This window comes from Lytechinus variegatus, chromosome 16, assembly GCF_018143015.1.
Source record: "Lytechinus variegatus isolate NC3 chromosome 16, Lvar_3.0, whole genome shotgun sequence".
Lineage (NCBI taxonomy): Eukaryota > Metazoa > Echinodermata > Echinoidea > Temnopleuroida > Toxopneustidae > Lytechinus > Lytechinus variegatus.
The window spans coordinates 17,372,553-17,396,992 of record NC_054755.1 but is presented as its reverse complement, the minus strand read 5'-3'; the positions used below and the strand labels follow the sequence as shown (position 1 = coordinate 17,396,992).

The window sequence follows — 24,440 nt, the reverse complement described above, 5'->3', positions numbered from 1 at the left end:
CATAACATTTTGATTAAAGCATTACATCTCACCAGTGTTATATCTTACAATAGGCATCATTTTAGAATTAGGAGGTAGGTCAGATTTGACCTCTGTTGACCTTTAGAGGACAATGACCTTAAGGACAATGACTGTAAGGTCAATGACCTCAAAATATCAGAAATTGATGTTTTGCTTCATTCATAAATTCATAAATATGGTTATAATGCAAAAAGGTTATTCAATATTGACTTTAAAGGTATCCTGATATTCTAGAGAGAATTTTGTGAATTATAAGTTTTGACCTTTGACACTGGACAGATGGCAAAGGTCAATGACCTTAAAACTTAAGAATATTGAAACTTAGCATTACTGGTTAATGATATGCAACGCTTTCGTGTAAGAAAATGCAATAGAATTTATTTCAGCACAATGCATTTCGATAAGGTTGCCAAGATGACATACTCGAAATCTAGAAAAATCATAGAGGTAGAAAAATGGCCAATTTGTATTACTCTAAAATGGCTGCCAACGTAAGAATTTTACATGATATTGGTGATACTACTAACACTGGTCAAATCATAACACTTTTACAAATTAATGCCTTTAACAGTCACGAGTGTTATGCCCTGTCATAAATTTCATCTTAAAATCAGGATGCAAGTCAAATTGACCTATGCTCACCTCTACAGATCAATAAACTTTAGGTAAACGACCTCTAAATATAAGAATATTGATGTTTTGCTCTCCAGTTCCCGATCGGCATGGTTTTGTCGTAAAATATTTTTCATATGAACTATTATGTTCGCAGATTATTCAAGAGAGAAGTGTTTCAGTCAATGAATTTTGACATTTGATGACTTCAATAGGTAAATAACCTTAAAATGTAAAACAATTGGTGCTCGGCATCACTGGTTAACGAAAAAAATATATATTTTTAAGTAATTGACCTTTCTCGGCAGTCAAATGGTGAGATCTGCAATATTTACCCAAATGATCTCTTAAAAATGAACCAAAAGCCTTGTATTTATGAACCAATGATGCCAAGTATCAATATTCTTATACTTTTAGGTTTTTGACTTTTGAAGGCCCTCAGATGTCAAGGGTCAAAACCTGTATTACTCACCAATAGTCTCTTAATTATTCTGAGTATCTAAATGTTAATTGTTTGTGTCTATCATCTACATGTAATAATTAATTGCACAGCCTTCCTTTTTGAAATCATCAGGTCTTTTTTTAACAGTACACTACTCATGGATGTTAGGGCAAAGGGGAGGCTTGACATGGTTTGTGGAATGCCTCAATTGCAGTTTTTGCTTTCTTCAACTATGTATACTCCCATAATTTCAATTATTCCTTTCTAGATCATGTAGATTGTAAACTGGGGTAGTTGCTCTTTAGAAGAGAGATGCAGCTTACCATAATGCTGGTTTTTCTTTGTATTTCTCTTCCCATAACTTACAATTAGTCATAATGGTGACTCTACCAGAAGTTGTTGGACAGAATGTAAAAAGTACGTTTACGTTTCCTAGATTTTCATTTTATTCAACTGGTTTGGCATCACAGAATGGATGGATGGATGCTATATCTTCACTTTGCTGAGAGCTCCAATGCTACTGATCTGCGTCTTTTGTTTACAGGTTGGCAATACCTGACAGGACAAACAGACTATTATTTGTTGGCTTAAATAGCCTGTGATACAACCATTTTAGAGATGGGTTATGCTTCTTTGACGAGGGGATCTTTCCAAAACATGACATGCATACTATTTTAGCAGAGTAGCAAAGAACATGTGTTTTTTGGGATTGCACTGTCTCTTAATCTGTTTGTCCTGAATCTGGGTAGTGTGTATAGTCTAGAATGCCTTGTTGATCGAATATTCGAGTCTCTGGTTGGCAAGAGATGGCAGAAATGGGATGTTGGCTTCACCAGCTCCTTCGCGAATGAGAGAGACAATGCCTTACGTCGATCAGCAAGCGAAGGCAGTTTGAGAACTAAAAGTGCCTGCTCGTAAGATATATAGCTTTCACCTAATAACCTTTATTTCATTATAGCCACGCTGTAAAAAATGAAGTGCCAATTTAGCACTTACAGTGCTCTATATTGAACTAGAAAATCAGCACTCGTAGTGCAGTCACTATACAAGCACTGTGAGTGCTAAATAACACTTCATTTTCTACAGTGCAATAATCCGATCATAGGGTGCTGGCTTTATGGCTTTCACACTCCAATAAAAGTGACTTTTTTGATCAGACAAAAATTGACAAGCCAAAAGAGGCAGAACGTTTTCCGCTCTAAATTGAAGCTGATTTGAGTCAATTTTAGTATACCAACCTAATTTTTAGGGGGTTCTGTGCGACCCCAAGAAAATTCTTGGGTGCTAAGGCAGGACCACCAATGCAACCCTCCCACACACACACACACACACACACACACACACCCTCACTCGCATTATGCATTTACTTACAGAAATAAACAGAAAATGCAGTGAAGCAATTATACATAATGTACATACCTAGTTGAAATACACGGCGCTAGAACACGCAATGAAATACATTAAGAAACTGTGACACAGTAGAAATACTCAAAAGTACATATGCCTATACTGTAGGCGCCTACATGACACTTATCATCATAGGCTGACATGTACTGTCCAAACAAAACAATATATTCCAAAGGTCCAATATGACACACGCATTCGTTAATAGAAATACATAGCTCCAATGCTTGTGGTTCTAGATTTAATATTGAAGGACAAGCCCACCCTAACAAAAAGGGTTAATGTGAAATAAAAATAGACAAATCCAATATGAAACTGAAAATTTGGTCAAAATCACGGGATGTAAAATAATAAAATTATGCTTAGGCTCAGAAAATGTTATATGCATGTCCTGGCCTGCATGCAAATGAGGGGACCGACGACGTAATCCCCTATTTCTTTTGTATTTTGCTGCACGAAATATGAAATTATCAATTATTTTCTTAATTGTCATATCTCAGAAAAAGGGGCTTTTTACACGCCAATCTTGAATCATTCCGCCCATTCACACATCGTAGTTTGAATGATGATTCCTGTGAAAAATAAGCCTAATGACAAATATTTCGTACGTTTGAAACCAAACTAGAACATGATTAGAATCACGGACGCTAATCATAGTCATGATTACAATAGCAATTATCATTACATGGTGATTCAAGATTCACATGTGAAAAGGCCTTTAGGCGTTCATGATTCTAATCAATCGTGTTCTAATTTGGTTTCACACGTGCTAGATATTCGTCATTAGCCTCATTTTTAACTGGAATCATCATTCAATTTTTTTACCGTGTGAAAGAAAGGGCGGAAAGTTTAAGTCCTCTCTGAACATGTGGAATTACCTTTTTTGATGGTTCAGTAAAGTTGGTACTTAATGTCAAAAGTGTAAAGAATGAGTTATTTTATAATTCAAACCACAAAAAGCAGTATCAAGTGAAATACATCACGGACTCTTATTTGCAAGTCAGTGAGTTGTGCGTACAAATGCATCGTCAAAAGTTAGAGAAATTCATTACTTTTAAAAAATTTACATCCAATTTTAATGAAATCTTCAGTGGAGTGCTTGTTTAAAATTGGTCTATTTGTTCAAATCAATAATATTCTCTCGTGGACTTGACCTTAACAAGTTAACCTGTTTGTATTTTCTAAAGGTCAGGGAAAGGCTACATTCTATGTCCTCGTCATGGCGTCTAAGTTCCCAACAAATGAGGAAGGAAATGCCAAGCTTCGTACAAGAAAAGGTCATGACATGACATGGTCATGTGACAAGCATGGTGAGCCAATCACATTTTACTGTAAACAACACAAAATTCCTATATGTCATAAATGTGCGACCAAAGATCACCAGAAACCATGTCAGCTAGGCGACATCGAGGATGTCATCTTTGAAAGGCGGAAAAATTTGAAAGAGAGAGAGCCCTTGATGGAGGAAACAAAACTTCTACATCAGAAGGTCGAATCTAAAATAAATGCCGTTTCTTCTTCTTCAATTAAGCATCTTCAGACAATCAACAAAAAACTACAAAAGACATTCAGAGACAAGTTAAAGGATGTGAAAGAAAGAGAAGTAAACATGATTAAGGTGATTAACGAGGAGGCAGATGAGGAAATAAGGAAAATAAATGAGAAGAGAGAAAAACGCATCAAGGATTGCAACATCGATAGCGAAAAGAAACTAATTAACATAAAAAACCTAGAAACAAAACTTTTTTCAGATACAAAGACAATCAGTGACGTCGTTAATAAGAAGATTAACGAGCTTACTAATAAGAATAGGCATGCGCTTAACATTATGAAGAATATTGAATCAACCATTACACGTATAAACCAACATGATGAAACATTGGTGAATGAAGCTCCTCAAGTACTTGCATCTATCGATGAAACTTTACGTTTGAACGTTCATCAAGATGTTAGCGTCTCTCTTGACCGAATTCAGAGTGAAACTGAGAGAGTGAAATCTGTAGAGGAGGAAGTAGATGGAGAATACTTTGGTAGAATTGATGGGTATATCGGTAGATGGGAACTTGTCAAGTCAGTCCACATTCCACCGGTTGTTGAACCGTGGGTACGTGGTTTGATCAGTGACGATGAGATATGTGTGGCAGACGAAAAGAACAACGACATGTATGTGACAAACATCAACACTCAACACACACAGAAAGTAATTGATGGAGTTAGTAACATGTACTTTACGTCATGTGCCCCCATAAACAGTAACGTAATAGTATGTGGAAAGTGGAGATGTGATTGGAAGTGTGACATGTTGGATGGATGTATCACTCTCTATGACAGACAATGGAAGGTGATTAGAGACATCAGCATACCAAGGAATGGAGGCGGTAATAGTGTGTATGTTGATGTCGACAGGGATGGGATGATCCTCGCTGCTCAGACCTGCCAGTCCAATATCTACCTCACAAACCCTGATAATGGTAAGATTGTAAACACTATTACGATGCATGGAAAGAAAGTATGGGGTGAGATACGAGCTTTGTCATCAGGTGACCTCGTTGTGCAGACAACACGTAAAGAATTCACTGTCATCCCACGATCAGGAGGAGAGAAGGCTGTGATACATTGTTCTAAGTGGGACTCGTCGTCACAGTGTCACGTTGACAAATTGACAGACGCACTCTACATCACGCACTGGGATGGGCCACGTAAAAACTATGCAGTTGATCAGGTGTCACGTGATGGTATCATCCACGTAAGGAGGATCGTGGAATACGCGAGATCAGATCGCTCTCCCTGGCTCAGCTCTTGTCTTGCTACTCCTTCTGGTAACCTTGTTGGCTGCGATGGAGACAAGCTCCTTCTTTACAAGAAAGCATTTGTCTTGTAAATCATCAAGACTCTCAATTCGTCGGATTCACCAGGGGGGGGGGTTAAACTCCGCCTCTGCATCTGGTCAGACATGGGGAAATTTTGGACGGTCAATAGTGCACACTGCTCCCATTTTACGCGTACAAGCCTATGGACACCACAACTTCATGGCACACCAGCAAAACGGGGGCGTGGTCGTAATATATGCAAATAAGTATATTGTTACTAATTAGCATAATGAACGACGTGATTGAATATGAAATGAATTCATAGAGCTGTGTCTTTGGTAAATAATAAGGTAGATTACGTCATTCATTCCCCCGTTCACCCCAGGTATTCAGTTGTTCATTCATCCTTTTTTTTTACAGATTCTTAATTATGGCGTAATTTCCTTCAGCAAGAAACTGATCCACAATGTGTTGCACGTGACCCAGGTGAGGTACATGGGTACCGGTAGGAAGTAATTCCTTGAAAAGCTGTTTGCGCTATGAACGCCTAGCTTAGCCGATTAATATAGGAGCGCCTTGAGCACCTAACAAGGTGGATATGTGCGCAATATATATATACCCTATATTATTACTATCTGTCGCGATTTTTACTACATCAATTAATACAATTATTATTTGCTATTTCCCTGGCAGCGAATGGACGATTGCTAGGGATTCATTAATAGAATTGAACGTAAGGCATGGTCACACCGCCCGAGCGTTGTTGGAGCGGTCGTGGAGCGGAGAGAAAAAAAATCATCACCGCTCGCTAACGTTCACCATTTTCGATTTCGATTTTTTTTACCGATTTTTTTTTCATTTTTTCCCCCAATTTTGTGAGCGAATTCGACCCCCTCTCCCTACCACTCAACGACCGGGATCTGCTTGCTCTATTCATCAGGTATTCATTACTGCATATTATTTTCATTACACATCATGAATAGCCATAATGATATGTTTGTTTGTTTTGTTTTGTTCTTTGTAAGGGGGGGGTTAATACTAAAAATGATCAGGGTTATCTGAGCAAGAGAGCAAAGCGCTTTCAAGAGAGCAAAGCGCTTTGAAGGTCATGAATTTGCTCTCATCAAGGCTATCTTATAAAGTTCAATTCCAAACAAAATACCTGCCCACCCCCTAAATATCTCTATCAATCACGCCCTTCCCCTCTCTCTCACACACACACACACACTTACCACATAATCATGCGACCAAACAATTATTTTCATACCATTTTTATTTCTATCCAATTCTTAAATCAAATTCAGTTCTCTTTAGGAAGAATATTTTATTTACAGTATGCCATGTTGCAATAGTTTTATGGGCTATCTTGTCATGCGTGCATGGTATTTTGATACTTTATGTTATATCCATGGAGCTATGTGTTTTATGGCTCTATGGTTATACTCCTACCTGTTGTACTATACTCATAGATACCTGACGAACAAATTCAATCGGCAGCACTATCATATTTCCAGTCAGAAAGAAGTATTCTTCATTATCATCATTAATATCATCTAAATAGTGCTATTTTATCACAACATAGTTTGGTAGCAATAACATCATCACATATTTTTCACGCAATATGAATCGATGAATTTAATAAATCACGAATATCAAGATTAGAAAGTATATTTTAAATTAAAATGTTTATTATGGAATCATTTTTTGAATGCGTGATAAAAATATGCCTATCCTTTTTTCTCTCGGCAAAGCATCACATTACATCAGCAAATGCATATAATGAATGCAACAGAAATTGCAAGGCTGTTACAAGGGAGGGGATGTATTTTGGGGGTAAAATCTAGAGAAAAAAAATCGAATATGCTGATAATATTCTACAATTTTATCAATATTTTTACTTTTCTTAAGGGAAATAAGCTGTTGCCGTGGCAAGGTACCCTTTGAAAAATTGATATTTCATGACATTTAAGCATTACCAAAGCAAAAAATATAAAGATCTCATACAGAACACTTGCTGTAATTTCTGTTCAAATGAGTAGGTCAAAACTTAAGCATACAATTCTTATTTTATTTTCCACCTGTCCATTGTCTTGTCAACCATATTATTGTCGTAAATTAGGTGCTATTTGTTTGCCATGGCAATGGCTAAAGATGTTATTTGTACATTTAGCAACCAACATATCTTTGTTTAGCGCTGTAAAATTAGGGGAAATTAAAGATAAATCAGATTCTTCAACGGTTTTTTCAATCAAATATTTTACTTTTCTGGGGGAAAACAAGCCGTTGCCTTGGCAACGGCCGAAAATGGTATTCACTACTTTACCTCCCATCTTTGAAATAAATCTTACGGCATATACTAATACTTGTGAAAGTTTCATGCTTTAGTCATAATTTGCATAATTGGTGTGATTTTTAGAGCTTATCCGCTCTGCTAAAATAGAACTTCATAATGAATAAAGGAAAAAGTTTTTAGCTAAACAGATGTTTAACGGAAGGTGAAAATAATACAGTAGTATTTATTGTTGGTATACTTAGGATTTGGGAGGAGACTCCCGGGGCCGTTTCATAAAGCTGTTCGTAAGTTAAGAACGACTGGTGATCATTTCTTACGCACTAAACCATCGCCAATCAATATACCATTTAACACAAGAAAGGATCACCAGTCGTTCTTAAAGTCGCTCTTAACTTACGGACAGCTTTATGAAACACCCACCAGGATGTGTGTGTGCATATATACTCATATATGTATTCCCTACTATCTATCGTACTTTGCGTGGCATACATCTTTCTATGTAGATGCGCGCCTTCATTTCTTCACCACACATACGCCCGCCCCTCCTGACCCGCCAAACTCCTCCCCCATTATCCCCCCCCCTCTCCACATGATTCAACCCATGTTCAACCTAATACCTATGTATATATTCTATGACATTGTCATGCGTTTACATGCGTAATTTTGACATTTTTCAGTATGTCCATATGAAAATACTGTACGCGTATTTTACGATTAAAAGTCATTATTATTTTAAGTCCAAAGCCTAATTGGTGTCCATATTTTGTGCGCATACAATTTGCTCATTAATTGTGCGCTTATCTGTATTGTTTTGCATGTATTTCAATTGTCTCTTTGTATTCTCGTCTTCGCATATTTTTACTTCACAAACGCCCACACAAAGACCCTTAAACCACCCCATCTTCTCCCATTCTCAACAAATCCCCACCCATCCCCTTTTTATGCTGTGTATAGGGGCCTTATGGTAATATACCATGGATATATGTATATTAGACATGTGCAGTATAATACTTCTGTAGGATTTCCATATATATATTTATTTGTATCTGCATGTGTGTATATAAAAAATAGGAATAATGATATTTTCATTTGTAGTTAGATAGGTCCAACCCTTACAATAAGGTACCTATACTCCACATCGTTTGACACAACCCCCCCCCCCCTCCCTGGCCTTTCCTCCACAGCATCTCCACACCCCCACTGCCCACCTATAGATACTGTACGGTTGATTTCACTGCATGCCTTTACCACTCCCAAACCTTTTTTTACACCCCTTACTGCATTCGTCGCACCAGACTCTACACAACACCTACCAAATCCCTCCCATCCTCCTTTCAAGGTAACTTGCAAATCCTGGGTTGCAAATATTATTTTCACTTTCCGTTAAACATTTCTTCAGCTAAAAAAAAACGTTTCCTTTAATCATTTTAAGATATATTTATGTTACAAATTTCTTTGCTTTTGTTTTGTTTTGATTTCTGTTGAATCATTGTTTAGATTTGGTTTCTGTTGCACGACATCCTTATTTTCCTTTATATTCTTTTGTATCCCTCAACGACCTGAGGAATACCGGTTACACGGTGGAAAGCTTGGCGTATGAAGGAGTAAGACACCATTTTTTTTCAAAGTCACACACTACTCTCTCTCTCTCTCTCTATATATATATATATACATATATGTGTGTGTGTGTGTGTGTGAGAAGTTATACATGTACTACAGCTTTGGCAACTCTTTTTGTTTTAAATATTGTGTGAAAGAAATGGATGAAGAGAACAATGGTAGGCGTAGCTTAAATCAAAGTTCCCCAGAGCTATCTACCCTTTTGGAAAAATTGGTGATGCCGAAAAAATGTCTCTGCCGGGAATCGAAACCGGGCCCCCAGCTTTGAACGCCGGTGCCTTGACCACTAGACCACAGAGACGGGTTAATGGCTAGGGCGAACCCGATCCGGGTTTGATTCCCGGCAGAGACATTTTTTCGGCATCACCAATATTTCCAAAAGGGTAGATAGCTCTGGGGAACTTTGATTTAAGCTACGCCTACCATTGTTCTCTTCATCTATTTCTTTCACACTATATATATATATATATATATATATATATATATATATATATATATATATATATATATATATTGAAAATATGAGTGAAAAAACAATGGTAGGCGTAGCGTAAATCAAGGTTCCACAGACCCATCTGCCCTTTGAAAAAAAATGGTGATGCCCAAACAAAGTCTCTGTCGGGAATCGAACCCTTTCATTCATTTCTTTCTCCCAAGAGTTGCCAAAGTTGTACATGTATAATTACAGTTGTATAGTTTCTCTCATACTTGTCCTTTATCTAACCAATAGATTTGATCCAGCTGCGCAATGGCGACTTTTCATAATTCAATACCCACCTAAAGGAAATTAAAATTGGTATAGTATCGAAAATCGGTTTAACTGACGGTCAACCTAAACGGGGTTGCCCAAGCCTCTAACCCGCCTCTGTGGTCTAGTGGTTGAGGCAACAGCGTCCAAAGCTGGGGGCCCTGTGTCGATTCCCGGCAGAGACAGTTTTTTCGGCATCATCAATATTTCCAGAAGGGCAGATAGCTCTGGGGAACCTTGATTTAAGCTACGCTTACCACTGTTCTCTTCATTCATTTCTTTCACAACATACTTAAGTACAAGAGTTACCAAAGGTTTTGTACATGTATAATTTTTCACCCCCCCCCCCCCCCACACACACACACTCACGTGTGAACGTGCGCGCACGTATGGAGACTGGTGCGACCACGGCACTTATGTCCATCGCGACGACGCGTCGGTCCATTCAAGATGTCAAGCGTGATTAAGACCTTCGCGACGTGCGCTCCCGAACACATCCAGGTGCCCGTTCATGAGTTACTGGGTACATAATTTTTTCAGGGTAAGTTATCCGGAATTAAAGTTCGACGTATCCTAAATATTATTGGTCTCCATTATCAGTCGTGCGAGTTATGATGCATATGGCTACATTTCGAGATAGTATTGTGACGGAATCACTAAAAAATAAACTAGCAAAACTTACGTAACAAACAAAGTGTGACGTCATAATGCACCATTTTTGGTAGCGTCTTTTAGTTAGTAATTTCTATTGTGACGTAGCACTGGTCATGGCTACTTCTGGTCAGAAACCATTAGCAACGCGTCTAAATTGCGTAATCAATAAAATGCGCGTTCCATTTCTTGCCACATAAAAGTTACTTTTTATAACGAAGATTACCATTGATTCAGATAAAGATTTGTTGTGCACAGTATGGTGAGACTACCACATATCGACCACCTCTTTTGAAACCGACCACCTTGCGCGCGTTAAAATTATTGCGTATTACAAACGATACGCGCGGGAGAGTAGGCGCAGTGTCCATAGAAACGGTAAGAATCGATTTTACGAGAAAAAAAGAAGCAACAAAAAGTTAAAATTTAGTAGAATTAATCAAAATTGTATTGACCAGACGAAACCCCGCTGAAAAACCAAGAAATCAGATAGGAAACGGCTTTAGAACAAATATCCGTCGTCAATCGTCGAATCATGCGCCGGAGCTCGCAATGGAAGTAGTGAGACGATCATTTAGCATGTTGACATCATAGAACTGATTTGGAAGAGTCAAAATATTTCGCCACCGCGACAAGAATTGGCCGTAAACTTAGTGTATCGCGGGTGGTCGGTTTCAAAAGATAGGTGCAAATGAGCAAATGTAAAATCGTCGTATTCGTTGTTCGTCGATATATACGCGGATTGAATCGGAGTCGCCGTGCGAAACATGGGAATCTGATCTGCTCAATTTTCTGCACAAATGAGACGAAAACTGGGTAAAATTGACGAATATTTTCGAAGATACGATGCTTAGAAGATTAGGTGGTCGATAAGGGGTAGTTCCAACCATACCGAGAGCGTCATTTTTCGAGAGCGTCATTTTTGACAGACATATTTTTCTGGACAAGTGGGCAAACCTTTCAAGGTAATTTAATCTTTATTTCTCCAGTAATATTTGCTGACTATTTTAGGAGAAGAATATTTACCATAATGATTGCTGAATGTGAGATTCCAAATTAATTATCTTGATTCTCTATTTTTAAAGTTTTATAGGAGAAATTGAGTCACATAAAGGTTGTTTGAAGTTGCGTCATACTATATTCTCATTTTGCCATTACGGAAAGAGGTTTATTCTATGTTGCGTTCAGTCGAATTTTCATGGTGCGTCAGTATGCGCATTAGAGATGTTTGTTTTTGTTTTAAACCATAAATGTGTGAAATATTTGCCAATGAATTTTGGTAAATTTCAAGATGTGCCATTATTGGTCAAGTTTAAAAGATGCCAATAATACTTGGTCAGTTTTTATATGCCAATATTTTTGTCAAGTTGAAAAGATGCCAATAATACTTGGTCAGTTTTTATATGCCGATATTTTCGTCAAGTTGAAAAGATGCCAATAATACTTGGTCAGTTTTTATATGCCGATATTTTCGTCAAGTTGAAAAGATGCCAATAATACTTGGTCAGTTTTTATATGCCAATATTTTTGTCAAAGTTGAAAAGATGCCAATATACTTGGTCAGTTTTTATGTGCCAATTTTGGTCAAGTTCAAAAAGTGCCAATTTTGGTCAAGTTCAAAATGTGCCAATTTTGGTCAAGTTCAAAAATTACCAATTTTGGACAAGTTCAAAATGTGCCAATATACTTGGTCAGTTTTTATATGCCAATTTTGGATAAGTTCAAAATGTGCCAATTTTGGTCAAGTTCAAAATGTGCCAATTTTGGTCAAGTTCAAAAAGTGCCAATTTTGGTCAAGTTCAAAAAGTGCCAATTTTGGACAAGTTCAAAATGTGCCAATTTTGGTCAAGTTTAAAAAATGCCAATTTTGGTCAAGTTCAAAAAGTGCCAATTTTGGACAAGTTCAAAATGTGCCAATTTTGGTCGATTTCAAAGGTGCCAATTTTGGTCAAGTTCAGAAGTGCCAATTTTGGTCGATATCAGAATGTGCCAATTTTGAAAAGTGCCAATTTTGGTCAATATCAAAATGTGCCAAGTTTGGTCAGTTTTAATATGTGCCAATTGTCAGTGAATTTATAAATGTTATTGATAATGATGATGTTTATGTATTGATGTATTCTTATTTATTATTGGTCACTTGTAAGAAACCATTCTTGGGTAAGGTGAACTGATATTTTGGTAGAGTGTTTAGACTCTTCTGTGGCTGAATGAAAATAAGCTGCAACAATTGAGACGCGGCCCAGGTCGTTGAGCAGAGTGACATCTGTCTCGAATGCAACCGTGCTTCTCGTCTAACCTTACCCAGGGTAGTTTCCGTGACATTAATGGTTTGAGATGAATGGTTTATTTGAATCTGGACATTATGAATTTATTACTTACAGGTATATCTTAATAAAGATGAATTTTTGGAGCAGAAGGCTGAGAGCCTTCGTAACTTAGACATATGTCACCAGGGGTCTCGAGATGAGGCATCCTTGATCTTTTATAAAGATCATAGTATTGTTAGGAATAAGACTTAATGTTAACAGATGAATATTATTTTCGGATCTTAACTGATTATAGATCCTTGATCTTTATAGGACAGATAGTTGAGATTAGGATTTTGGTGAGTTCCTGATAGTTCAGGCAATGTTGTAAATATGTAAATTATTCTATTATCTAGGATGCCTCCTAGGATAAAGGCAGTCATTTTCTATTTCGAATAATCAGAGCCTTTACTCCTTCTGAAATAGACATGTATAGTTAAAGTAGAGGGATTATTAGGGATGTATTGATTTATCAATACAATCTTTTCATGAGACGATTAGGTTTATTGGTTAGTTTTCTTTGAAAAACAATAAGGAAAGAATCCTTGGAGGAATTCGGATTATCCTTGGATTTAAGTTTGTTTATAAAGATGACAAGTAAGTTCTGATAGTTGTGATAGGAAGGAATGTAAGAATTTGAGACTGTCCTATCTAAAGACTTGGGTTAGTAAAAAGTGAAATGATAAGCCGACAAAGTGAGCTATCATTGAATACTTTAAGGGCGGATAGGCCAGTTTGGTAAAATGACCCGTTGAGCGGTGACTCTGTTGGATTGAAGTTGAAAGTCAGTTTATTTGAGCGTTTTAGCTCAGGATAAGGAAAGAGTTTAGTGGATGGCTAAGGGCCAAGTTTTAGAAAGTGATAGAGAGGCTAGACGTAGCCGAGAATAGAATTTCTTTTCATACTTTTTGCTGGAGTGATAAGTATATTTGTAGGAAGGAAACTAGTACAGTTCGATCAACTTACTTTGATCTGTCTCATGATAGTAGAGATTTAGAACATAGATAGAATTTAAGACATATTACTTGGTTTTTAAGAATATTTATTGTTGTCATATAGAAATGACGACAAGTACTTTGAATAAATTATGACGACAAAACATGGTCATGAGGTGTCGTCTGTAGATATTGTACATAGTATACATAGATCAAAGAAGAATTTATTGAACAGAACACAACTTGATATTGGCAACAATGCCTAGCTGTTAGTTAAAGTTTATTAATAAAGAATTACTTGTTATTGATTCAGTTGAACAATTACTGAATACAGAGTTATTTATTTTACTAGAGTAACTGTCTGGTGTGAACGTTAGTTACAGAAGTGACAACAATGATTGGTACATTTACTTCTACTCGAGATAGCAAATTTAGAAAATGAGATCATTTATAGAACGAAATCACTTTTCCATGTCATTGTGCCTTAGATTGCTCGCTACCGATTATGAAGAGTTAGCACGAGAGACTGTGAGAGAGAGACCTTTAATGTATTGAGTTGTAGTATATTGTTTTGGCAAGTTCGACTTTGCCAGTGAGGCACTGAGTGTGCGGTGTTGCACGTGTGTGCTATGCTGAATCATGAGTTGTTGTTGATGAATTAGATTATTGGTGCACGTTTTAGTGTGCAAAATTACTAGTTTGCTTGTCTTGTTCGATGGTGAATTCTTAGATTAATTTATTAGTAAATGATAGAATCATGCAATGTTTCCGCTTACCAGAATTGTTGCAATGAGGCAGATTTCTGAGAAGATGCTGGAGAGCATGTGAAATAGTGTACACGAAGGAAGGTGCAAATGTTTACGATTTTCAGTGTCTTGAGGTACAGGTCAGGTGACCGATTACGAGTTGTGACGTATGTATTGTGTTGGCAAATAAGCCAATTGAAATGGTTGGTTTTGTGGATATTTATTTTATTTATGCTCCAGCGAGTCTGGAGTCTCTTTATAAACGAATGTTGTAAAGAGAGGAGAATCTAGTGCTCTCATAAAAAGGCTAGATGGTGGCAGCTTACCGTTATGAATGATTGATTTATATTTGGTGGAGATTGATGAGAAATTGTGAGAATAGAGTGCAAGATCAGAGACTTCCCCCTATTATTTCTGTCTCTGTCTTTCTCTCCCCACTTTGGTCTCTCGCTCCGGTCTCCCCTCCTCTCCTCTTCTTTAATTCATCCCTTGTATATAATAACCCCCCCCCCTATCTCGCCACAATATTGTGTGAGCGCATGACAGTTGATTTAAGTCCCGTCGAATGAGTCGAGAAAGTATATATATGGTAAGAGAGAGAGAGAGAGATAGAGGGGGGGGGGGGAGGTGAGACAGGAGCGAGCCCATCACAATAAGTTAATTGAAAAAATAAAATATCAATATGGTTTCATCGTCAGTTCTAATTCTCAATCTATATAATAAAAATCGTTTATTCAAATAGAATGGCGAAATATTGAATAAGAAGATGAAAGATTTGGAGAAAAATGAGGAGTAGACGGAAGGAAGAGGAGCAGAAAAGAAGAAGAGAGGAGAAGGAGGAAGAAGAAGAGAAGGAGAAAAGAATAAGAGAGGAGAAGGAGGAAGAAGAAGAGGAGGAGAAAAGAAGAGGAGGAGAAAGAAGAATATGGTGATGAAGTGGAAGAAGAATGTGCGGAGGGATGAGGGGAAGAATTAAATTTTTTTTTAAATAAGGGCAAAGAAAATGCGGAAGAGGAAATTTGTATTGCATTGTATGTTTTTTAATATTTACTCTGCTCTTTCCTGGGGGCGTTTCGTCAACATTTTTGTCCGACAAGTTGTCAGATCTGACATCTTTCATTGATTTTGATTGGCTGAGAAGCACTGTAACTGTGGTAACTGTCGGATAAAATGGGACTTGTCGGATAAAACGTCTGACATGTCCTTTCATGAAATGCTCCCCAGGTTCTTTGATTGTGAAGACAAATATCTATTCATAATTCCTTGACAATTGATAATGATTTGAGAGTCAAATGAGATGAAATATTATATCTATACTGTTAGTGATTTATGTCACAATAGGCTCTCCATAATTAAACCACAACTTTAAACTTGAGTTTAAATTAAACCCGACTTCAGAATACGGGCCTATGAATATACCGTGGACGAAAGATGAAGACAGTGCAGACCCACAGAGAATGCATTGTGAATTAACTGTAAACACAGTGCTGACACACTACGAACAAACAGCAGTCGCACTGTGAATATACTGTGGAGGAATGATGAACGCAGTGCAAACCCACAGAGAATGCATTGTGAATTAACTGTAAAAACAGTGTGGACACACTTTGAACAGACAGCAGACACACTGTGAATACACTGTGGAAGAATGGTGAACACAGCGTGGATTAACTGTAAAAACAGTGTGGACACACTTTCAACAGACAGCAGACATTCTTTGAATACACTGTGGAAGAATGGTGAACACAGTGTGGATTAACTGTAAAAACAGTGTGGACACACTTTCAACAGACAGCAGACATTCTGTGAATACACTGTGGACGAATGGTGAACACAGTGTGGATTAACTGTGGCATTTCAGGGAATAAATTCCTGCAAGGTACCCATTTTCCCCACCTGGGTCTACTGCAGCAAAATTACGATACAGTTCTTGCTGAAGGAAATTACGTCATGGCTGGGATTCGAACCCACGACCCTCTGTTTCAAAGTGCGAAGACTAATCCACTGGGCCACAACGCTCCACGTTACTATAATATACTGTACATATTCTGTCTCTTTAAATACACTGGTTCGTTTGAGATCAAGCGATTGTTTTCCTTATCTTTACAGTGGGGTTACTAACTTCTCTTTCTTTAACGGTACATCTCCACGGGTACAAAAAAAAATAATAGTAATGACGGTAATGATAATTATGATAATAGTAATGATGATAATGATATTAATGACTAAAATAGTAATAATGATAATAGTAAAAATAATAGTCACTATAAAGTACAAATGGAATATTTAATACAAATTTCATATTTTGTGAATAAAAAGTTGAAACATAACGAAATTCAAAATATATGTAGAAGTTTATTTTGTGGTCTTGGGTATATTTACACCTCATTTATTACGGTTTGGGCTTTAACAAAATAATTTTATTGTCTCAAGATGTTCATTAAATTACCTTTCAATTGTGTAAATTATTTGTTTTTGCAATCCTACAACAGTACGTACAGATCGTGCATTATTAATTTCATTAGTGAGTCCAAAGTATTACAAATCAAAAGGGTTATCGAAGTGATCTTCTTTGATACACATAATATTTGCATTAATATTAATATATTACCTCAGTCAATAGAATATCGTTAATACTAGAAAGGAAAATCGCATTATCTAAACAAATCAGCGCTTAGCAACATTGACTTGTTTCAAGAAACGCAACCCCATTAGCTCATTTGTCTTCAGAGAACAAGACTTCATAACAGGTACGTTGAAGTGTCTCAATACATTCAATCAGTATCGTCACTTTATATGTTAAAATTATGTGTGTAAATGTATTGGGGCATGTGGAGTTGGGTGTGAGTGAGTGTGTGTGTCTGTGAGTGAGAGAGAGAGTGGGGGGGGTCAATAAAAGAAAATATATACTTTTCAAATTGATACAAATGCCAATTCCAATTTCCCCGTCGAATATCCAAGACCCGGATCTATGGCAAACTTCTATTAGCAGGTCTCCAGCGTAGGTAGGCTTTTTTATATAGTGAAAAATTTAAATCATTTTAGTGAATAGAAGACATTTTATTTCATGAAAAGGGCCATGGAATAGTTCGGAAAGTGCGGGTCAGTTGATAGTGGGGGGGGGGGGTTCATGCGAAAATTCAGGATGAGATAGTCTTTATTCGTATGCGTTTATTAATTTTGCACAAGTTTATTGAAAGAAAAAACCAGTGTGTGTGGGGTGGGGAGGCTACGATTCCCCTAGTCCCTCTGGGTTCCGCTGCCCCTACCATGACAAAAAACATCACAATTTAAATCATCATCTCCAATTTTAACTGAAGTTGCATTTTTTATTTTCCTTGTTTTATTTTAATATAACTCACTTAAAATAATTGATTACACTGCTTTCTTGAGCAATTGTTTAAAATAAAATATCACGAATCAATTACTTATGCTCTATCTAGTCTGGCGATATGCATTTATTTATTTTGTTTAACTTTTCATCGGTTATTAGTGGGGGCTCTGTAGGTGATGAGGCAATTTTGATTTGTTGGAGAATGTAAAAAATATATCAATATCTCACATGTCCGATATAAATTGTGCAGACATACGCATTCGTTAACATACAGACACAGCTCCAATGCTTAGTTTTTGTTTTGATATTAAAAAGTTGGCTTGTTTATATTTTCTAAAGGTCTGGTAAATACTCCATTCTCTGTCCTCATCATGGCGTCTAAGTTCCCAACAAAAGTAGATAAGGACAAGCTTCGTACAAGAAAAGGTCATGACATGACATGGTCATGTGACAACCTCCAACATGGTGAGCCAATGACATTTTATTGTAAACAACACAATATTCCTATCTGTCATAAATGTGCGACCAAAGATCACAGGCAAGAAACATGTGAGCTAGAAGACATCGGGGATGTCATCATAGAAAGGCGGGAAAATCTCGAGGAGAAACAGCCCCTGATAGAGGAAACGAAATTACTACTTCAGAAGGTCCAATCTAAAATAAATGCCGTTTCTTCTTCTTCCAGTAAGCATCTTGAGACAGTCAACAATAAACTACAAGAGACATTCGAAGACGAGTTAAAGAATGTAAAAGAAAGAGAAGTAAACTTGATTAGGGTGATTAACGAGGAGGCGGATGAAGAAATACGGAAAATAAATGAGAAGAGAGAAAAACGCATCAAGGATTGCAACATCGATATCGAAAAGGAACAAACTACCATCAAAGAGAGAGAAACAAGACTTTTATCAGATACAAAGACAATCAGTGACGAAGTTACTAAGAAGATTAACGATCTTACTAATAAGAATCAGCATGCGCTAAACACAATGAAGAATATTGAATCAACCATCACACGTATAAACCAACATGATGAAACATTGGTGAATGAAGCTCCTCAAGTACTTGCATCTATCGATGAAAATGTAAGTTTGAACTTTCATCAAGATGTTAACGATTGTCTTGACCGAATACAGAGTGAAGTTGATAAAGTTAAGTTTGTAGAGGGGGAAGTAGGTGGAGAATACTATTGTAGAATTGATGGGTATATCGGTAAATGGGAACTTGTCAAGTCAATCCACATTCCATCTGGTGTAAATAAGCCGTGGGTGCGTGGTTTGATCAGTGATGATGAGATATGTGTGGAAGACGCAAAGAACCATGACATGTATGTTACAAACATTAACACTCAACACACACAGAAAGTCATTGATGGAGTTAGTAACATGGACATTACGTCATGTGCCCCCATAAACAGAAACGTAATAGTATGTGGGAAGCGGAGATGTGATTGGAAGGGTGACAGGTTGGATGGATGTATCACTCTCTATGACAGACAATGGAAGGTGATTAGAGACATCAGCATACCAATGAATGAAGGCGGTTATAGTGTGTATGTTGATGTCGACAGGGATGGGATGATCCTCGCTGCTCAGATCAGTCAGTCTAACATCTACGTCATAAACCCTGATAATGGGAAGATTGTACACACTGTTACGATGCAGGGTAAGAAGGTGCTTGGTGAAATACAAGCCTTGTCATCAGGTGATATCGTTGTGAATACAGGTTACAATAAATACACTGTCATCTCACGATCAGGAGAAGAGAAGGCTGTCATACACTGTGATGAGTGGAGGGAATCAGAATGTCGCGTTGACAAACTGACAGACACAATCTACATCACTTACCGAGTCGTGGGTAAAAACTGGGCAGTTGATCAGGCGTCGCGTGATGGTATCATCCAGGCAATGGGGATCGTGGAATGCGTGAGATCAGATCGCTCTCACTGGCTCAGCCCTTGTCTTGTTACTCCTTCTGGTAACCTGGTAGGATGTGATGGAGACAATCTTCTTCTTTACAAGAAAACATTTAGTTTGTAGATAATCAAGACACTCAACAAATGATAACTGATTTAAAAGGAAATTATAGACTGCCACTTTCATCTGTGTTTGTTTATTATTTGCTCTTTCAAAAGTGAGGATGGATATAAACCTATTCATGTCCCCCCCCCCCCCCCCCCGAAACATAACGCTTAGCCTTTGATCATGGGATGATTTTTTTACAGTTGATCATACACAATAAGACATGCAATCAGTAGTAGAAATCAGCCATAAGATCAATCGATAAGCTTCGTGTCAAGCTGCCCCGTTGCCTACTGGGATCACGTGATCTCTGACTTCCTGTTAAAAACCCATATGTGATATGTAGAATCATTTAAAGGACAAGTCCACCCCAACAAAAACTTGATTTGAATAAAAAGAGAAAAATTCAACAAGCATAACACTGAAAATTTCATTAAACTCGGATGTAAAATTAGAAAGTTATGACATTTCAAAAATTTCGCTTCATTTCACAAAACAGTTATATGAACGAGCCAGCTACATCCAAATGAGAGAGTCGATGATGTCATTCACTCCCTATTTCTTTTGTTTTTTATTGTTTGAAATATGAAATATTTTGATTTTCTCGTCATTGTCATGTGAAATGAAGTTATTCCTCCCTGAACAGGTGGAATACCATTATTTTAATATTCTGTGCTTCAGGCAAGGAGGTCCTAATCGTCAAATTTATAAAAATTGAAATATTGCATAATTCAAACAATAAAAAACAAAAGAAATAGTGAGTGAGTGACATCATCAACTCTCTCATTTGGATGTAACTGGCTCGTTCATATAACTATTTTGTTAAAAATAAGTGAAACTTTGAAATGTCATAACTTTCTTATTTTACATCCGATTTTGATGAAATTTTCATCATTGTGCTTGTCTGATTTTTCTCTATTGATTCAAATCAACATTTTTCTGAAGTGGGCTTGACCTTTAAGTAGTAAATAGTTCATTATCTTTTAATTTATTGTGTGAAACTGATCCTGATCTTAGGTCTACAATTGCCTGCTGGTTAAATCTTATTTCGATGGTATCCTCCTAAGTCCAAGTGATTATTACCTAGATTTTTTTTTAGATGAAATAGCAGGAGTAAGAATCGAAGTACTACTTCATTGTCAACTAGCAGGAAATATGTTCTGTCAAATTGTAATTCCAAGCAATATCGATATCACCCAGTATATTCTAAGTTAAAATGTGTTAATATCAGTACAATTTAGACCAATAAAGAGTTAAATACTGAAAAAATCAGTCTTCTACACAGTTGATCACGATGTTCTCCTTTCCAGGCTAAAAACACTAGGTCCTTTTCAAACTCTGCCCCACGTCTCCAGAATTCTCTTCCAGCTTCCCTTCGTTCTACCTCCAATATCACATTGTTCGGATCCTAATTAAAGACTTATCTCATGACAAATAAAAACATATTCAACATAGTTCCATTTACAATGACCTTAAAATACATGTATATTTTTGGTTATATGATATTTCTAATTCACTTTTGTTTATATATTTCAATCACATTACATTGTAAAGTGCGATGTGAGACTAAGTTATTTTTTAAAATTATTACCGCACACTGGAGTGTGACAATGGAGATGGACGGAAGTAAATTTGATATCCACACTATACAAAATATTAAAAGTTGAACGAATGAGGTATTTCAAACATCAAGAAAAACTGATGATACCAACTAGAGAGGATAGAAAAGAAAGAATAGAGGAACAGTAATAAGCAAAGAAAGAAGAAGAGAGAATGCGATGTGGTCCGTAATGCATATAATGATAATCTTCATTTCTTAACACACGTGTAAACCAAACGAAGGCTAGCCATAATGTTTAGAATCGCAATCCTTCTTCATACAAAAAAAATCGTGTAGCCTGTTTCCTACTTTCTTCTCTTGCATTCATATCCTTATGCATGCATTAGTTGATTCGAAAATTTATCTTGATTGGTAAATTAGGACATAAAAAGGCGTAATCCAGAAACAAAATCAATACACAACGGTTCTTGTGAAATTTATTCTTTTAATTGCAAAAAGAATTAATTGCAGTACGTACACTTGACAGAATTGTAGACAATCTTCTAGTTATGAATGCTTCACACTGTAGTACTATGATTAGATATCTTCATCTCTCTCTTCAAATTAAATAGGATTCAGAAATCACGTGATATACATTGTACATATTGTATCATAGTTTGCATAATAAATTTCGTTAGCAAACATATATCCATATCATTTTCCTTTAAATGTTTAATTAAGTTGTGTATAATACTGCATTGCAAAAATATTTTATTATGGTTATAATGAATATATTATGTGATAATCATAATCATATTATCAAAGATTCCTATCGCGCTTATTGTAACAGTCATCAGCATTGTATATCCTCATTTTCGTTAGGGTTTTTGTAGAATGTGCTTCGAGCTATTCATTGCCTGTCATTTTAAGCATACATTTTAAAAAATAATTCAATGAACATGATGAACCCCAGCTTTGTATGCTTGCTTTTTCAAATGTTTTTCTCGATCCTCTTAACATTTGCAGGCTCACATCTATTTTCAAAACTTTCTCCATGAAAATAGATATGTATCTATGCATGTAATCTGAAATAATCATTACAATGTTCGTGTTGAAGATAATAGCATGATTGTATTTTACATAATGGTTTTTAGGGATTTATATCAAAAGATGAGTGGAAAATGTAATGTGTTTTTCCAAACTTTGTATCGTTATTTTTAACAAATTGTTTGTCTATACTTTGTGCAAAATATGCAACTACTTACTATAGCTTGAATAGCAAAAAAAAGACAAAAACAAAACCAAAACAACACAAATGTTCGTTGATCTATATATTTTAAACAAAATGAACCTGTGTATTTGAGAGCAGAAAATAGGCATGTAAATTACCTTATACGAAAATTAGTGATAAAAAACGCGAAATATGTTTCAATCATTTAATAGTTCCATGTATATTGTTATTATCTAAATACAAGCTATCAAGCAATCTGACTAAATGTTTGACATATGTATTTGATGGAAAGTGTAACAAGATGTAATCTGTAACAAGGTGAATATGTCAGTCTTACGGTGATGGGCAATGTGAGATTTGTAAATATGTATACGGTGTATTGATCTGTAGTTAGTATTTTTCAGCATAAAGCACATTTAAATAAATGAGCAACTTAAACTTTAACACGGTTTTATTTGTAGTTCTAATTCTTAATATTTATTAATCAAAACTCGAACATGAAATAAGTTAAATGATGTTGAAAGATTAATGCGAAGATGGAATAAGTGGAGAAGTAGATGAAGAGGAAGAGAAAGAAGGAAGATGAGACAGAGGGTGGGAAGGAGGAGAAGAAGATTAAGATTGAAAAAAGAATGAGTAGAGGGAGAGGAGGAGAATAAGAAGAAAACTAGATGGTGAGAAAGAAAGGAGCAAGGAAAGAAGGAGAAAGACAAGAAGAAAATTGAAGCGAAATTGAACACATGGGGTACAGGATATACACTGCTGAAAAACAAGGTCATTCAATGTGTCTCACAGTGAGTTCACATTGTGTTCGACACTGTATTCATAGTTTGTTCCACAGTGTGTTCACAGAGAAAACATTGTGTAATTATCTTCAACACAATCACATATTCAATTTTCCACACTGCGAACACACTGTGAGCAAACTATGAACTTACTCTGGACACACTCCGAATACATCGTGATACACTGTGCATACACTGTGTACACAGTGCAGACCCACAATGAATGCACTGTGGATTAACTGTGAATACACTGGGGACAAACTGTGAACACGGTGCGGACCCACAGTGACTACACTATTGATGAACTATGACACTGTACATACACTGTGAATAAACTGTGTACACAGTTCGGACCCGCAGTGAATGCACTGTGTATTAACTGTAAACACACTGTGAAAACAATGCAGACACACTTTGAACAGACAGCACACTGTGAATATACTATGCGATACTGTGTTTCATTCAGGAGGGAAGTAAAACAAGGGGGCGAAGAGAGAGATAAAGAGCGATAGTGAAAATGCGGAGAAGAGAGGAAGAGGAGAAATAGTAAGAGAAAATAGATGTTTTTCCACAAGTTATTATGTCCAGTGAATGATAAAAGACTTTTTTCCAGGGTGTGGCCTCATCAGTAATAGTTTAAAGTTATGAATACCTTTAATGTTAAAACATGAATGAAGCCTTAAATTAAGTACCTCAATTTGTCTTGATAAAATTAAAAGGCCTATCATCACCATCCTCATCACCATCATCACCACAATCACCATCATCATCACCATCGTCATCATCATCACCGTCACCATCATCATAATCATCACCATCATCATCATTACCATGAGCGAGGACATAACAATAGATCCCCCCATGATGAAAGAAAAATCCTCAGCTCCGCCACCCTTTATTATTACCATCATCATCACCATCATCATTATCATCACCATCTTCAT

The 24,440-nt window shown here is 36.6% G+C and overlaps 2 protein-coding genes and 1 long non-coding RNA gene across 3 annotated transcripts; all 3 read left to right on the top strand.

Moving 5' to 3' along the window:
- The first annotated feature begins 3,687 nt into the window (after nucleotides 1-3,687).
- Nucleotides 3,688-5,360, top strand: LOC121429482. The gene has a single exon (XM_041626507.1). The coding sequence runs from the start codon at nucleotides 3,699-3,701 to the stop codon at nucleotides 5,358-5,360; it is 1,662 nt and encodes a 553-aa protein (XP_041482441.1). The 5' UTR covers nucleotides 3,688-3,698.
- A 6,007-nt stretch (nucleotides 5,361-11,367) lies between these two features.
- LOC121430062 lies at nucleotides 11,368-14,697 on the top strand. The gene is made up of 2 exons (XR_005971995.1): nucleotides 11,368-11,566; nucleotides 12,983-14,697. It is a non-coding gene; the product is annotated as an uncharacterized LOC121430062 (long non-coding RNA).
- Nucleotides 14,698-18,283: 3,586 nt separating this feature from the next.
- Nucleotides 18,284-19,958, top strand: LOC121430047. Its single transcript, XM_041627317.1, has one exon. The coding sequence runs from the start codon at nucleotides 18,294-18,296 to the stop codon at nucleotides 19,956-19,958; it is 1,665 nt and encodes a 554-aa protein (XP_041483251.1). The 5' UTR covers nucleotides 18,284-18,293.
- Nucleotides 19,959-24,440: the final 4,482 nt, after the last annotated feature.